At 36.7% G+C, this 17422-nt stretch overlaps 1 protein-coding gene across 2 annotated transcripts; it reads right to left on the bottom strand.

Moving 5' to 3' along the window:
• Positions 1-227: 227 nt before the first annotated feature.
• On the bottom strand, positions 228-17409 carry LOC116300536 (kinesin-like protein KIF6). 2 transcript variants are annotated; one of them, XM_031709419.1, is made up of 27 exons: positions 17299-17409; positions 16977-17083; positions 16738-16812; positions 16445-16487; positions 15731-15835; positions 14706-14815; positions 14419-14501; positions 14240-14286; positions 13921-14039; positions 13471-13558; positions 13035-13114; positions 12133-12196; positions 11141-11227; positions 10382-10485; positions 9310-9415; positions 8535-8578; positions 8321-8421; positions 7733-7905; positions 7103-7160; positions 6534-6633; positions 4810-4865; positions 3210-3260; positions 2650-2734; positions 1388-1529; positions 1013-1311; positions 623-711; positions 228-498 (listed from the first exon to the last, which is right to left on the bottom strand). In XM_031709419.1, exons 1-27 carry the CDS (start codon positions 17356-17358, stop codon positions 488-490), a joined length of 2487 nt encoding a protein of 828 aa, XP_031565279.1. In that variant the 5' UTR covers positions 17359-17409; the 3' UTR covers positions 228-487. The 2 variants fall into 2 exon arrangements, with proteins under 2 accessions (XP_031565279.1, XP_031565280.1); XM_031709420.1 differs by lacking the exons at positions 228-498; positions 623-711 and having other exon boundaries at positions 1169-1311; positions 1384-1529.
• Positions 17410-17422: the final 13 nt, after the last annotated feature.

The raw sequence follows: 17422 nt of genomic DNA, 5'->3' as shown, positions 1-17422 counted from the left end.
GAATGGAGCTTTCCTTGGTCTTGGAACTGAGAAAGGATAGGAACCCAAAGGGAAGAGGACACTCTTGGGTAAAAACTGGGTAAAGTTGGCATTGCAGTACATTCTGGGGCTGTTCAGTTACGAAGATATATTTTCCAAGATTGCTTATATTTCGTCCCATACAACAGCCCTACAATGCATTGCAATGCCAACTCGCTCAGGTTTTTCCTCCACTTAAAAATGGCTAATAGGAGTGAAAGAACTTTACTATTAGCACAATAATGATACAGCAATGAACCACAAATAAACTTTCTTTGAGATAAACTACATCAGTCACAAAATTTAAAATATTGAAATCAGTCTGTTTCATAAAAAGATTGACCTATGCAGGCGGTTTTCACAGATCTTTGAAGTGACTGACTCTAGCATGCAGATGGTTGATTGATACAGCTTCTGGATTGAGCCCTACTTTACAGTGGTGACCAAAAGTCACCATTAGTCTCCTTCGTCATCTTTTTCCTAAAAATAAATAAATACAAATTAAACAACTCAAATCAGGAAAGTTTGCTTATTCAGTCTTTCGTGTCTTTTGCTTTTCCTCTTTCAATGGTCTGACGACCGGATCTCATTATTGACAGCATACCTCTTTGCTGCAGGATGTTTTGTCGTGCTTGTATAAACGCTTTTATATCGGCGTCTGCTTGACTGTCTCCCGTTGTAGGATTACTTGAACTAAAGTCGTTATTAGAAAAAAAACAAAATCCGGTAAAGAGAAGGATTAAAACTTGTGAAAAAGTGTTCACGGTACGGCAACTAGAATTCTATGAGTCCCTCCCAGGGGTTTTAGGGAACAAGGGAACAAGGTCATTGACTTTCAGGGAATGAAGGATATCATTAAATAACTTTTAGGGAATAAGGGAACAAAATTGTTAAAAATCATATCTTTGGGAGGGCCTCAGTATAGTTACATTCATGCAACGCTTTTTTGAAAGGCTTTTAAGTAGGAGGTTAAAGATACACCCACACTGCATACCTGTGTAAAAGGGATCTGTTTTGAGATTTATGAGCGTTCTCAAGTTTGTCGTCATCACATGATTCGTTGTTACTTCGACTAAATTGTAATGATCCTTTCGAAGCGTATGCACTAGTGTAGACCGATGAAGCTAGACGGGCCTCTGCTCGAAGCTTTGACGCCATTTTGCCTGACACATCAGCTGAATTATCTTGGGTCCGAAGATGACGTTTTGCAGAAGGTGGTCTTGTTCTATCCGGGAAGGGTTTAAGTGGCGATAGAGGTGGAGTCTTCCAGGCGTTCTTCACATCATGCACAGACTATTTTAGGAAGGTCACAAAGAAGTCAAAGATTTAGACAAAAAAAAAAAAAAGTATTCAAACTAAACTTACTTACGTCAGTTGTGTGCAACGCTGCCTGTTCTGCCCACCATAATTCAAAGTCCTTCTGCATCTGAACCTTCGCTTTTTCCAACAAATGCTGCAAATGTTCGATTTCTGTCTTCATCGAGCGAAGGCTACTAAAATTCGCCTTGTACCTACAGCAAAAATATAAAATGCATTTAAGGAGTTTTTGATTTGGTAATATGATGTCGTTTTATGTTTTATATTAGTTGAAATAGTATATAATTAATACGAAGATAAAGACTGTGGAAGCATACAGAAATAGTATAAACCGAAATGGCGGTAATCATACTTTTTTTAATCATTTCCTCTTTCGAGCTTCAGTCATTTTGCGATAGGATTTGACAAGATATAGGTCTGAGCATAACAGAATTCGTGTTTGAATTTTTATTATGTTGTTATATCCGCCAAACGTTCAGAGTTTCTGGTAAAAAATTTTTTCGAGAAGATACGAGAAGGTATTGATCGTTTTGCTTGGCATCTGGTCACCTGATACTGCTTCGAAATGTGGTATTGGGCTTCCTGTGTAAAATTTACTCACTCACGAACATGGATTGATAGCATAGTGGTACTGCTTGTGCGAAGCAGTTCCACGAAAAGGCGGGCATGATCGTCGAAAAAAAATAAGTATAGTCCCTAAAAGAGAGACTGAGTTTGATTGTGGCCCTGGTTTAATTTTAGCCCTAAAAGATACCACTTGGAATAAAAAATAAATCATTTAAAACAAAAATCACTAACTTTATAATTTTTTCTAAAATTATCGTCACATCGTAACTTCAACCTATATAGTACGATCATCCCCGCCCTTCGTTATATGGGAGTATCCCCCCCCCCCTTCCCCTCGGTTGGGGCACAGCTCAACCAAGGGCGGATCCAGAGGGGGGTAAAGGGGGGCTGAAGCCCCACCCCCTTCAGCAGAAAAAAAAACTGAAGAATTATATGCTTTTTTTATTGTTTTCCGTTGTGTTGACGGAAGAAACTCAATTAGTCCCCCCCCCCCCCCCAAAAAATTGGCTGGATCCGCTCTTGTCAACCCTCCTATAGCAGCTTGATATGTAGTAGCCTCCTTCGCAAGCTCCGTATTTATTCTCCAGAAAGTAATTAGGATTTCTGAGCACAGGAACCCCGAGGAGCGCAAAGGAGAAACCTATGACTACCTATAGGCTATCTATGTAGTAAGGAGCTTGGCAGCAACTGGTCGGCATGTAGCGTAATGATATCCTCAACATATAAGTCATTTACTTTGCTTTTTACCTTGTTTTTTCTTCCTCCATTGATTGTCTGAGTTTGGCTTCTTCCGCATCAACAATCTGGTCGCTTTCGGCGCCATCAAGAAGGCCTGCATTGAAAGCCGGTAGTTACGATTATCGATAATTGGTTTTTGAAATGTGTGGAATTAACAGCTGGTTACTAAACAAACAATAAACAAATAAACAAACAAGCAAATATATGTTTGAAGTATAATAGCCTGCAGAGCAGGCTTTCTTTTGCTGGGTTTGAGGAAGAATCGGGGTTTTGAGGTTCCTGTTTCGACTACGTGCCCGCGAGAAAAATGGGACCTTTTTTGCTGGGTTTCAATTCTCGCTCGTTCCAAATTTCCAAAGTTCCCACAAAACCCCGGTTTTCCCCAAACCCACAAGAACGCCTGCTTTGCAGGCTAGAAGTATAACGTCCTGACGCACTGATTAAGGTCCTCATTGAAGGACAGGCGAAACATATGAACTTTCAAAACCAAAATTTGTAAAGTCAAAGAAAAAGAGATTGACAATATGTAATGCGGAAATAATAAGCGATTATTTGAGTGGCTGTTGTACCTTGCATTGACTGTCTCATTCGGTGCTGCTCAATCTGTGTCTTCAGTTTATCTAATTGAGCAGATAAATCAAAATTTCAATTTTATTTACAGAGAGAAAAAAGAAATGGAAACCTTATTAAATTCCCAAGTACACGAAAAACACTCTGATGCACGCAATAAGGAAGACCGATGGAGGAAATGTGGTTTCTTTATTACAGTGTTGGGAAACAGAAAAAGAGGAGGTCCTTACAGTTTGCTTTATTATATAGAAAGAGTAACTATACTTCGCATTTTTATCGTACTTCTTTACGAAGCCTGCTTCACGCACCTTGCTCTATTTTCTGAAGATCTGCATCCGTTTAATATAATTGCACGTTTTTAAATGAACAGAAAACTCACAATGGTTATCATAGCCTATGATATTTTCTTTCTTCAGACACTGAGTTCAGATTAATTATTTTTATTTGGCATCTTGTTCGCTGCAGTGCATCGACTAGGTCTAAGTCATTTGCCAGGAGATGGTTTAACTTAACCGAAATATTAAACATCAACATCAAAGTCTTTCCTGAAAATGCAGTCTCATTTATCTAAATCATTTATTGCGCAGCTTATTCTTAGACAGAATTAAAAAGTACTTAAAATAAGGTCCCGTCCACACGTATCCGAAAATTTTTGTATCCGCAAATTATTTTTTGCGGATACGAATATGTTTGCGTCCACACGCAGCGTATTTGAATCGTTTTCACCGTCCACACGTCTCCGTTTTCGTAAAATTTGCGGATACGGACACAAAAATTTGCGGACACGTGTGGACGCAACCCGTAGCCGCAAAAAAAAATTGCGGATGCAAAAATTTCCAGATACCTGTGGACGGGGCCTAAATGGCACTAAATGAAATAGTAGAGCACAAACACTAAATGTGTGCAACATAAATATCACTAAATAGTGTTATCTTATGCTAATTCTATTGTTTTCTATTGTTTGATTAGTGCTATATTTTACTAATTAGGCCCCGTCCACACGTATCCAGAATTTTTGTACCCGCAAATTTTTTCTTGCGGATACAAAAATGTTCGCGTCCACACGCAGCGTTTTCGAATCGTTTTCGAATCGTTTTCACTATCCACACGTATGCAGAAATTTCATGATCCGCCCTGATGCACGATAGTACCTAGTCCCTTTGACGGATAGTTTTTCTTATTGAGCATGCGCAAAATCGTGTTTACGTTATCGTATTCGAAAATTTGCGGATACGACCGTCCGCACGTATCCGTATTCTGAGATTATTCAAAAATTTCCACTCTGGAGACCGTTTTCGAAAATTTCCGGATACGGATACAAAAATTTCCGGACACGTGTGAACGCAACCCGTATCCGCAAAAAAAATTTGCGGATACAAAAATTTCCGGATACGAGTGGACGGGACCCAAATAGAGATAACTATTGCATACACTTAGTATTTGTACTCTACTAATATTTAATCATTAAAAAAAAAGATTTAGTACGACTTAGGTTTAGTGCTTTTTTATAACCTGCATACGCGCAACGCATTTGGTCGCATAGTCTCCATAGTCAATTTATTCGTGGGGCTTTTGAGTAATTAAAATAATATTTCATACTTATTTTTAATCTTGAGGCGTTGACTTGCTCACCACAAGACTTTGCATCAGCATACCTAAAAACGAAAAGTTGTGATTGTTTATTTGAATCGTAATATATTCAGTACGATTGGTTCGAGAAGGTCATATCATCGAAGCTAAGACCGAAAAGGATTTTGGGTACTCCGAAATGAATATTATTTAGCAATTATTCGCAAGTGAATATCGGGGAATATTTAGCAATTATTCGCAAGTGAATATCGGGGCATATTTACCGAGACGCGATTCTTCGAGCGGCGAGGTAAATATTCTCCATATTCACTGAGCCTGAGGCGAATAATTGTTTTAGCATATACCAACTTGTGTACAGAGTAACTTATTTTTATATACAATAATTCAATAAAACAAACAAACAGAAACTTTAAGTTTGCTTGACAAATTCACGCAAAACATTTAGCAAAACTTTTAGGCCATACTTCGTTGCCCTTTTAGTATTGATAGGAATGACATTTACTTTAATTTTTTCAATTTCCTCATCGGAAATTGTAGCAAAACGATTGCCGGCAGATGCCATTTTGTTGCCGACTCAATATTCCGAGATTCAGAGGTGAATATTGTACGATATTCACCTCCAATTAACCAATGAGCGCGCGCGTTCTTAGGAAGTACCAAAGTTGGTATATGCTAAATTTGCATATAGACATGAAAAAATGCACAGTAGAGCAAAGTCGGTCGACCTAGATTAACAACATGCCAAAGCCATGATGCATAAAATGTGCACGGGTAGGGAAAACTGTAATACGCATGAAATTAGCATAATTGTTTGGCTTTGATGACATAACCTTCTTTTGAACCCGACAACGTTTTTTCAATTATGTGTATTTATAATATATCTAAATGGTCTTGAGAGCAGAAACTGAGTAATAATGGCAGCTGGACTGCCGAAACATGTCTAGCATTAAAGGACTTATTATGTATCTAAAAATTATTTATAATATAGTTTAAACAGTGATAACTATCATCGTATCCAGTAAAAATGATCTACTCTTTTTTACGTCATTTCGTCTTCAATTCATCGGATTCAAACCCTTATTATTGGTAATCTTCTTAGAAAGATTGACTGCTTGATTCGTTTTAGCTTACATTTGACAATAGTAGTCAAACTTATAGTCGAGATGACGCTCTTTAAAACATCTCGTATGAGTAAAATCAATCCTAAATATCAAGCTGTGCTTTCATTTTACTCCACTTGATTTCTCGGTATTTTCTCTCAATATTTCTGTTTAATACGGTACTGCTGAGAGGCAACTTCTTTCTTTTTAATCTCTGAGGGCCCAGGTATATGTTACTAGTAGCGTTGAAATCGGAAGCGACATACGCGGACTCAGTAGTGAATCTTTTTTCACAACTATAGATGATAAATGCGATACTGATTCTGAATTTGTTGCTTCACATTCAGATCCTGACGACAGTGTGAACCAGCCTTCTGACGGTAGTCGCCAACTTAGCACTGATTAACTCAAGACCCTGAGTTTATCGTCTCTAAACGTAAGTCAGTGAGACATCCGAGCCACGGCGAAGGTCTAACTATTTACAGATTTTTTTACACAAATTTACACAAAGGCGACCTCCCGTAGAACAGACCGGTGTCCAATCAACTGAGCAACCATGCCACAAGGCGGTAACCCCTAGTGAATGAGTGAAAATCCACCCCAATAACTATTTGATTACAGTAATAATCTGACCTTTGTTTAAGACTCCTTTTGTGGTCCTCCACAGTATCATTATGAACATAATCTCGCTTGAAAACCTCAAATGCTTCTTTTCGTCCCACGGACATCTCCTCTAAAAAAATACATCATAATCAACCAATAGACTACTTCGACGATACACGGCCATCTTGAATCGCAAAGCAATGTGGGCCATCCAGGGGACAAATGTAGAGTTAATATGAGACTTCAGAGGAGGATTCCTCTGATGAGACTTGATGATATACTTTTCTTTATATTGCGTGTCATTATTACTGCTAAAGACGGCACCTTGATCACCTTTACCCATAGGGAAAAGAAGAAAAGAAAAGGAAAGGAAAGAAAACACACGAAACACTAAAAGTTATCCTCCACTTTAGTTCTGTTTTGCCGACTGGGCGCCTCATAATGTTTTGCGATCCAAGATGGCCGCCGTCTCGTCGAAGTTGTCCATTAAAAAAGAGTTACTTCGGCTCTTTTATTGTCTCACAATTTGCAGAGGTATATAGGCCAAAGAGGGCGTCTTTTACTAAATGTAACTAATTAAACATCTATCGAGTACTTACGGAGCTTTCTGTTGTAAGCTGAAGGTTCATTGTCGGTTGAACTAAGGTCTTCCCGATCCTGAACGAATAAGGGAATCAGTGAATCAGTTATAAATTGTCTTAAGGAAATATTTTTCAATTTACAAGAAATCTAGTCAGATATAATAAATAAATAAATATATATATATATATATATTCAATGAATAAAACTGCCATTAGATTACAACGACGTAATAAGATATATAAATATCCTGTTGGACCTCTTACATTTAGATCTTTTTATTTTTATTACAGTCGGTTCGACGTGACTTGCAGCTAACGTCAAAACGTCGTCACTTGTCTTAGTCTCATTAGAACAGTTTTCGTATGACTGTGAAAAGCTCACGGCACGAACACGCTCGTGACGGCAAGGCATACGCCAGACAATCCACAGTGCTCGAGAATTTACTCTCCATCCAATCACATGGTCTAATCATTTGCCAGAAGATGGTTTAACTTCACCGAAATATGGCACGGCACGGCACGCTTACGGCATTGAGCTTTTCACAGCCATACGAAAACTGCTCTATGTCGTTTAAAACCTTGTAGAGGCATTTTCATGTTTGCTTTTTTTTGTTTGTAATATTTTGACACATACATTTAAACTGATACCTGTATTGTCGAATCTACTGAATAGCTTTTCTTAACTCCTGTTCGATGGCTGTAACGTTCACTTTCCGAGTCCATAGCAGCTGACGGCTGACTGGAACTACGCTGCGGTTCACGTGCACTGCTCATTCCGGCTACTCGGTTTTTCTCTTTCTTTAGCATACTAACAAGGATATCTTTTAGTGGTTAAGATAGAACTGGTCAATTAAATCTATTTATCTCTTCTAGGACTCGGCCATGCTCAATGCAATGTTTTATAAAAGTCGTGGTAACGAGTAATGTATTGATGAGATGATGCTCTTACTCTTATATAGAACGTCGACTAAGGGATGGACCATTAGATAATTGATGGGGGGTTGCAGGAATTTTGGTTGCATGATATTCATTTGTTTGGCTCAACCCTTGCACGTTATTTTTTGCGTACAGTTAGATATTTTTCTTCTAGCAGAAGAGGTGGCACGATATTTTTTTCAAGGTTTAAGTGCTTGCTCGATATTTTTTGGGGGGGATTTACGCAACCCACCATCAACTGTCTAATAGTCCGTCCCTAAAGAAAGTATATCTCCTGATTAACTGACGACGAAAGGATACTTATTTCATTATCACGCTGCTTTATCAGTTCCTTAAGTTTGTTGACTTCCGTTTGATGTCCAAGATAGCTGCTGTCCAAAGCACCATTCTCCTCCCTGAAACTGAGAAGCAGAAGGGACAAAGTTCCCATCAGGACAACAAGCATAGGACAATTATTGAAAACAAGGTTGTCGACACCTCATTTACTACATAATTGTCATTCAGCCAAACATACCTTTCTGAACGCGAAGAGGACTTTGACTTATCAAGAACATAACCCTAGTGGAATAAAAGGAAAACATGCGAGAGCATAGTAAGATAGAGCGGAAACCGGCGATTACTGACATAGCATGCGATGATCCCCATTTTTTGAAAACTCCAAGAAATCGATGTATCATGAATAAAGGGTTGAAATTGATGGTGTTACGGAAAATTTTTTTCACAGATCAGACAAATGAAAATCCGGAGTGGTGACGGGGGGGATTGGGGGTAATGGTTGACGGTTAAATATGTTAGCTGTCCAATACAATAAAACTGATCAGTCAACAAAACTGATCAAGACAAAGAGAGAATTCTTTTCGTATTCAAGCAGTGAGCGCCAAAAACTATTTTCTTGAAGAAAGACTGTTGTACAAGGCTAAAATCTTGTTATTCAGAAAGTTTAACTTGTTTGGAAGTGGAAATGACCGATGAAAGTGGAATCAAAGTGTTAACCCAAAGCAAACATTTGAATCGAAAATGAGGTTTAGGCCTTCATTTGCTTATTTCCCACACAATTTCTATAAAAAAAGCCTGACAAAGCTACATTCTAACACAAATGCAACAAAACAACTTTGTACAATTGAAAATACCGCTTCAAACAAGCGTTTTTTCATAGTACATCAGTATCTAACTGTTAATAAAAGGTTTTGAGTGTTAACCCTCGTTATAGAAGAAAATTTCCTTTTAATCAACAAGTGTGAGTACATTAATATATGTGTATACTATAGTGGAGGAATTTAAGAACATACTTTAAGTAACATGAAGCACATGTTTATCTTTCTCATGTCGGCTCCAACGCTAAGTACAGCATCAGGTTCCGTATCTTGGATAAAGCTCAATACAATTCTCTTGAGGCTAAGGACAAAACGGAAAGACATTATTTGTGATTTGTCATAAATCACATAGTAAGGCTCTCAACTCAGGCTCTTGAAATCTTTAATGAATTTTAAGGGTTTTTTTTCTGCTTGGTAAATTTGTCAATTATGTAATTACATAAATAGAGGATATTAAATGGGCGCGCGGAGATATGAAATTTATCTTCGAGTGTTGAAAAGATCTCTCACGAGTGAGCGCAGCAAACAAGTGAGAGACTTTCAACACAAGAAGATAAATTTCGTATCTCCGAGCGCCCATGTAATATTCTGTTTATTATATAACTATCCATAAAATCAACTTAATAAGTTTTTTATTATTATGAAAAGTTTTTATTCATAAACCAATAGCTTAAATACACATGATAACGATATTTTCACATGTGAAAATATCAGTTTTTCGAAAAGGAGAAATATAGGTATTTTATGGATAATTATATGATAAAGTCAATTATGTTTCATCTAATACTAACTCTCTCCAACAGTAAGGTAGAACCAATGATTTCTATAGTCGGAAGAATATATCTTTTTTATCTCTTGAGTGCTAATCAGAGTTCCACCCAATCCGTCATGGCGGGTGGCTCATCTAGCCGGCCGATTTGTCAAGTACTATATTTTATTGTAAAGTCGTTACTGCTACTGTCAATTTGAGTCAGAACCACTATATGAATTAGATTTAGTTGTCTAAGGGGTTAAATGAAATCACGCTGGTTGATCAATTTAAGCAAATAGTATTGAATCTCGAGCGAGATCCCTTATACTAAAATGACCGATCAATTTTTTCAGTCCCTGTGTGGGAAGGAAGAAGAAATAGCAAAAATGGCATGGAGGAAGAAAGGGAAAGGAAAAACGCAATACCATCTTTGCAAGGACAATGTGGACTGACTGGACTTTTCCATGAAGAATAAAAACATTTCAAGGAAAGTTCAAGCGGCAAAGTGGTGCAAACCTCTCGATTTCCTCTTCTGTCAATTCGTCGACATACTGCTGTCCCGTTGAAATAGCAAGCTCGGCCTTGAGTTGTTGAACTTCTCTTTTAAGTTGAGCAATCATCTGAAATGCATCGGGTGTTATGTATTAGAAATAAGAACATGCGTAATAGGTAAATTACGAGCCTTGTATGAAACGACTGAAGAAGAGGGCCGATGGGCCTTTCACAACTTCAAGTCGCGTAAAAAAAGTTTGCAAGTGCAACAGAAATAGGGGCCTTATGCTGCAGGACGGCAACGCGAGCGATAACGTCGGCGAAATTGAGGCGCTTCAACCTTCTATTGTATTATCATTTCGTGTTTACCTAGTATTTAATCACTAAGCACCCCCTTTTTAGAGTGAAATGGCGTATTTTGAGAGCCCTTTACTTAAGACAAAAATCAGTAAAGATAAGATTTTGGCGTAGCCGTTCTCTTTAGTACGTAAAAATAGGACATTTCACGTCTTACTTTCAGCATAAGACGGCAATGTTGCACAGTGTTTCGTACATTCCAACGAGTATCTATTGAATAGCGCAATTAGTGCTATTGTATGCTTGCCGTCGTCGTCGTCGTTGCCGTCCTGCAGCCTAAAGGTCCCTAATATTCAGTCAGAGGGTGACGAACATTGTAAGTTAAAAATCTAACCCGAGCTGGTTGTTTAGTCATATCAATATATCAATGGTGTTAGTAATAAATAAAGTGTAGTGATTGCTAAGACTGTTTCATAGAAATCTTACCAACTTAGGGTCAATTTCTTCATTTAAAAGGGCGTCGTTCTTTATCATGGCGACCCTCTGAGCAAATTTGCAAGTAGAAATTGATTCCTGTAAAAATTAAAAATTAAAAATCAGTGTGATGATCAAAATAATGCAATGAAATAATTGAATGAGTGAAAGAGAGAGTATTGTTACAAGTAAAGGTTTAAGCTTGACATATCATTTACAAGTTTTCCTTCACATATCATCTAGAATACAGGAAACCTTCAAATTTGGTGTCTCGATTAGTTTTTGCACTGCGCATGCTAAAATCAATGAGTCGTTTTTCGACACATTTATAAAAATATGAATGAATAACACATAAGCTTCGCTGTTTGTTGTGCACATTTCATACCACGTGATGCCACTCTTGGGAGTTGATTCTTTCATGTGTAAATATCTTAACATGTTCGTCATAAGAGAAAATTCTCAAGGTAATGTGATGTGATCTCAAATGGGCAATTTTGAAGCTAAAAAGGTGTATTCAGCAGGGGCGGATCCAGGATTTTGTTCAGGGAGGGGTGCTGCACACGAAGTTAACCCAGGTAGGGGTGCACCCCTTAGAATCAAAGGGAAAAAACAGGATTGGTTATCTTTGAAGTAGGGGCACAAGTCGAACCAGGGAGGGGTGCAGGGGTGCAAACCCTCTGCACCCCTCCCCTGGATCCGCCCCTGTTCAGCAAGTCAGTATTTAATGTAATACTACATGAAATGGCACTATTTGATGATCAATTATTGATTATAATGTCCTGAAACCCTAACCCTAACCCTACCCAACAAATAGAAAACAGAATACAGTAGATTTCTTAACCGACGACGGAATATCTTAAATCATCAGTTCTCACACCCCTAATGAGTCACATACGACCTTAACATTCTTGATCCATTTTAGTTTATCTTTAACCACCGTTTGTTTTATATTGAACAATTCAAAATATCTTAAATCGCTGACATTCAATTATATTAACACTTACATCTAAATTCTTTTTGTCCACAGCACAAGTAGCAATCATCGTAGTCATGCAATTGCCTCCAAGGCTACAAAACACAATCATTTATAATTATTGATATCACATTGTATTTGCACAAGACCATCATTCTATGCCTCTGCTGGTTTAATATCCACAAAGTCATTAATACAAAAGAATGTAGGACCAAAAGGAAACTAAAGAGAGTAAAAATCATCTAAAAAGCGAGGAATTTTTTGAATTCAATTATTTCCAAATTGGACAGACATGTAGTCCTATTGCAGATTGATTATATCATCCCAAACTATACTAGCTAAGACTGATTCCATAAGTCATAGTTTTCCCTCAAAAGAAGTGTATGAAAGCGATCCAAATTAATCTTTAATTTGGACAGAAAATAATTTGAAAATAAAACAATAGCTACTTATATGGGATTAAAGAGTGATGATACAATTAAATTACCTTTGAAGAACTGTTGAAGAACCGTTGTAGGGTTCAGAAACATAGAACATAAAAGCTGAGACCAAAATGGCACATGGGAAATGACAATTATATTATAATATATTCATTTGCACCATCCATACAGTTGGTTTAGAATGCCAAAAGCATATTAAAAACAGTGGATGATGCAACGGGTCCCCGGTCACAGCGTGCATCTAATTAACATACTTCCTATGTGCCATTTCGGTCTCAGCTTTTATGTTCTATGTTTCTGAACCCAACAAGGATTCTTCAATTAAGTGTATATAAAGAACTAGCGTTACAGAAATGAAATTTAGTTGGTGTGTCATAAAAGTAACAAAGGCTCAGCCATTTGTACAAATTGCTTAGTATGCATATCTTCATAAATAGGAGCAGTGAGTAAGTAAGTAAATTAAGGGTTTTAAATAAAATACAAGTAAAAGTACCTGTCACGTAACACTGATGTCAACATAGAATTACGATATGGAATATGACTTCTTGACTTTTCAGACAAAGCGACAATGACCTAGAATCAAAATGTGATGACAATTAGGCAATTGCATGACTTCTACCAGTTACAGATACACAAATGCTGAGCAGGGATCACGTTGGTAGATTTTTTTTACAGAAAATGAAGCTAAACAGAATCGCCTTTTAAGAATTTAAATGCGCCCCACACCTCATTCCACCTGTTTCGATTAGAACTGTCAAAATATCAAGAACCATCAAGAAATGCTACATTAATTGGATGCTGCATTGTTCATAAATATTGATTTATATAATATATCAAATGCATAAAGATATTTGGAATCAAGTGCAATTTTCTTTAATACAGTTTATCTTGTCACTTTTGGAAAACATCACTTGTGTACAAATAAATACCTGTTCAAGGTAATGCAAGGATAAATTGATATATTTGGCTTCTTTTAAAAGTATCCCACCTACACCAGTCTTGCCAACTCTTTCTGAACTGATGAGATAATAAGCACAAATATTCAGGTTATAAATAAAATAATGTGCTTGCATGATATTTTGCAATCTGATAGTCCCCCCCCCCCCCCCCCTCCATCTACACTTTACACTCTTCTACACTCCTCTTGTGTTTTATATACACAGTACTAAGAATCTTGGTTTTGTCTCACTCCTCTTTTTTTTATCCCACCAATTCAATTTTTATGTGAACAACAAATCAAAAGAAAACTAAAATTAGATACTTAATTTCAGCAGCATCAGATGAAAATCTTTTGCTGTCAGTGTTGAAAGGTTTCACAGCAAACAGTATTTACACAGCAATTTTTGTCATTTCACAAAATAAACCACCCACAAACTTACCCTGCAAGGTCCACTAAATGAAGTTTGGCTCTCTTTATTGTTGCTCTAGCCGGTTCTCTAGATGAGATATGGATCGTAAAAACACAATGTGATCTTGTTGAAGCCTGATTCATTGGTGTCTGGACAAGAATAATGAAATATAAGAAAATGCCGTGATATAGGAAATATCTGAACATACAGGATGTACAGTATGTTAAGCTGAAAATAAGTGTTCAATGTGGTACTAAACATACTCGAATACTCTAATGACTTCTGAAAAATGGCACAATTTACAAAATGTTGCAAAGAAGAATAAATCAGTCAAAAACGTTGCACATACCTCTGCAATCATTCGGTTAGTGTCACCCAAAAAGAGAAAGTTTAAAGCTGGAAATGAAAGAATAAGTGAATGATCAGCGGCTTCATTATTCTGGTACTATAGTGGAACCTCTGTTAAGTTGACCATTTATCATGCAGACAACAGCTAAAAAAAAATTGTTCAGTTGTTCAAATGGCTACCTTCTTCCTCATTGCTTGCATGGTGCATAGAGAGGTTCTTGAGATGGAAAGAGCCCTCACTGTCTTCAAGAAGGCTGACTTTCCTGGCAACAGGCAAACACAACAACAAAGGAAAACATTATTCCTAAATCATGTACTAGATTTTCACCCCCGGGAAATGTGCAAGCGTTAAACAAAGAAATGACTCTTGGGAGTGAGAAATTGTTTGTAGTGGGAAAGCTTTGCACCACAAGGAATAAGGTCTATTGCTATTAAAAGTCAGCACCTAAGAGTCTTGTTGTACTTACGGTAAGTCCTCTAACTTGGACGCCTGATGCTTGGGGTCAAGAAGATCATAGCCACTTTCATTGTAGATTTCTAGGTATGATATATGTATTGTGTAAACCGTCTCAGAATTCTGCAAGACAATGAAATAAAGTGTTACCAAAATAATGTTTTTTAAGAATGGGGTAGTGGACTGTGATCATATGTGAAACTGTTCTTCATGAGTCTCTTCATACTAAATGCACGTAATATTCTTGTTTCCTTATGTCAAACTATGAAGCTGTGTTGCAAGAAGCCATGTTCTTTAATGTCTGTTCTTGAAGAGCTTATATGTGTTTGTAGTGACGTAACTGGAAGTATATCATAACACTATTTTAAATTATTAAACTCATTAATAATTCATGAGGAAAAACACAACAGAAATTACGACCGTGAAGAGTTTTGTAAATCAGATACAGAATCCTGTTCATTTGCATAAACTTTAAGATGGATTTTCTTGGCCAGATTCACTTTTATCTTGAAAATTTCAGGGAAACACAAAGGAACTAACCTAGACATTTCATAAATTATCTACAGTATTTGTGTCCGTATTGTATCCAATATACGGCTACTCCTCGAGTTTGTATATCGGATACAACACGGCCACTCATACTGTATATATTACTTAAAGAATATTATGATGGCAGAAAAAATAATGAAGATGACTTTAATAAGTATTTATCAGCTATAAGTGGACCAAAATCTTTTTAATTATTCATGATACAGCTTACTGTGTTAGACACGTTGAACACAAGTTTTTGACTTCTTTCTGTCAATGTTTTAACAAGTTCTAATTGTGCTCCGCTAACTATTAAATGTTTTGATACATCCACACATATACAAACTCCACCAATTGAAACATTAATGAAAGTGAAGCGCCAATACCTAATTGCTTAATTAGCAGTAAAGAGCACAATGAAAAACTTGTCAAAAAGTTGTCAAAAACAAATCAAGAACATTTGGAAGTGTTTGTGGTATGGCACATGAAACAAGCAAAAAAAACTCCTACCTTTTCACAGTATTCAAATAAATATGATAAAATTCTGGGAATGAGACCTCTGTCTGAATATCTCTCTGCTCCGCCAGTAATTGTGAACGTCTTGCCTGATCCAGTCTGAAGGAAATGATAAATAAATAAATAAATAAATGAATAAATGGATGAATGATTGAATGGGTGGGTGGGTGGGTGGGTGGGTGGATGGATGGATGGATGGATGGATGGATGAATAAATAAATAAAATGTAGTTCAAATGATTATCAATATGTTTGGATTTTGGGAAGCAGCCATAATTAAGTAGTTGTAAGCAATAAGTATCTTTGAGAGTTTTCCTCTGGCTTCTCACATTTTCTTCAGCACATTTCTAGACTCAACAGCCTCTATCTTTGGTACATGTACACCACTGAGCTAACATGCACACACAAGCACATCTTGCATAACAGCACTCAGGCTGGCTGCGTGTGAGAAGACTGTGCTTTACAGTTTGCTTTTCTCAGATATATGTCGATATGTATGATATATTCAATTTCCTAACAACAAGAAAAAGCTCTGGTCTTCCTGTGTATCAGTTTTTACTGTAATTAAATAAAAACTAGAAACAAATACTATTAAACCCTGAAAAAAACCTTTAGGCTGAGTGAAAAGTGCACTTAATAATGACCAAACCCTCCAAGATTTTCTGATATTTAATGCTGCATTACATGAGACACTTTACATGTACTGTACCTGGCCATATGCAAAAACTGTGCCATTATATCCTTCAAGCACGCTAAAAGAAAAGTTAAGATTTCATTTAGACACTGTATACTGTAAGCTGTGCTCATGGTTCCACTTGGGTTTGGATCATTTGCTTGAATAAAATACCATTCTATGTTTGAAAGAGTTCAGATTGTAGACCATAGCTTAAAGTAACTTTGATTTGTTAATTTTGCACTTGTCCCAGCACAATGATGACTGATTATTTTGGTAACATTTAAGCAAGAAATTATTATCACTAGTGAGCATGCATTACTACATACTTATCAATTACTCCTTTTGCTACATTGTCAAATATTTCATCTTGGGTGCACTGCTGATCAAACACTCTAGAAAACCTAATATAAAACAAAAAAGGAATGTTTACTGACAAAATATTACAATTCTGAAGGAATCCTGAAGGAAGATAGAGCCAAAAAAAGACTTGGTTTGAGAGAAAACTGTTGATCACATACAATAAATAATAAAATAATAAAATATAGCGATTGAAAATAGCTTTCACCTGAATTTGTACTCCTCTTTCTTGTTGTTTATGAATCCTTCAGCCAGATCTTTTGGGACAGAGAATGTAACACATGCAGAATCTTCCTCATTATATATTTCATAAGGCTGTCAAAATGAATGAATTAACGATAAATTGATCAAAGTGCATTTCAATAAAGAAAAACTGAAATTAATATTAGAAACTAAAATTAAATGGGAAAATGTAAATGTTTTTGTTTTCTTGGGACAGATAATTGATCAACAGATGCTTTAGCGTTGGGGTTTTTTACTATTAGAAACAATAGAACACACCTTCACAATTAATAAATAACCTAACTTACCGCAGTCTTGATTTTCGTAGGTTTTACTCTCGCATAAATCTTTATTCCCTGTTTAACCATCTTGACAAATTTGAAGTTTGTAACGTGAAAACAAACGATTTCTAGGTAACTCCCGCCATTTTGG

This window comes from Actinia tenebrosa, unplaced genomic scaffold (genome assembly GCF_029948245.1).
Source record: "Actinia tenebrosa isolate PJP-AT-01 unplaced genomic scaffold, QUT_ActTen_1.0 PGA_scaffold8__29_contigs__length_14323225, whole genome shotgun sequence".
In the NCBI taxonomy this organism is placed as follows: domain Eukaryota; kingdom Metazoa; phylum Cnidaria; class Anthozoa; order Actiniaria; family Actiniidae; genus Actinia; species Actinia tenebrosa.
This window is presented reverse-complemented; position numbering and strand designations above follow the sequence as displayed.

Coding starts and splice junctions, on each gene's coding strand:
- LOC116300536 (XM_031709419.1), bottom strand. CDS start 17,358: ATGGTTAAACAGGGAATAAAGATTTATGCGAGAGTAAAACCTACGAAA. Junction 14,287..14,418: donor TGCAAGCAATGAGGAAGAAG/GTAGCCATTTGA, acceptor TTTCATTTCCAG/CTTTAAACTTTCTCTTTTTG. Junction 10,486..11,140: donor AAGAAATTGACCCTAAGTTG/GTAAGATTTCTA, acceptor GATGCATTTCAG/ATGATTGCTCAACTTAAAAG.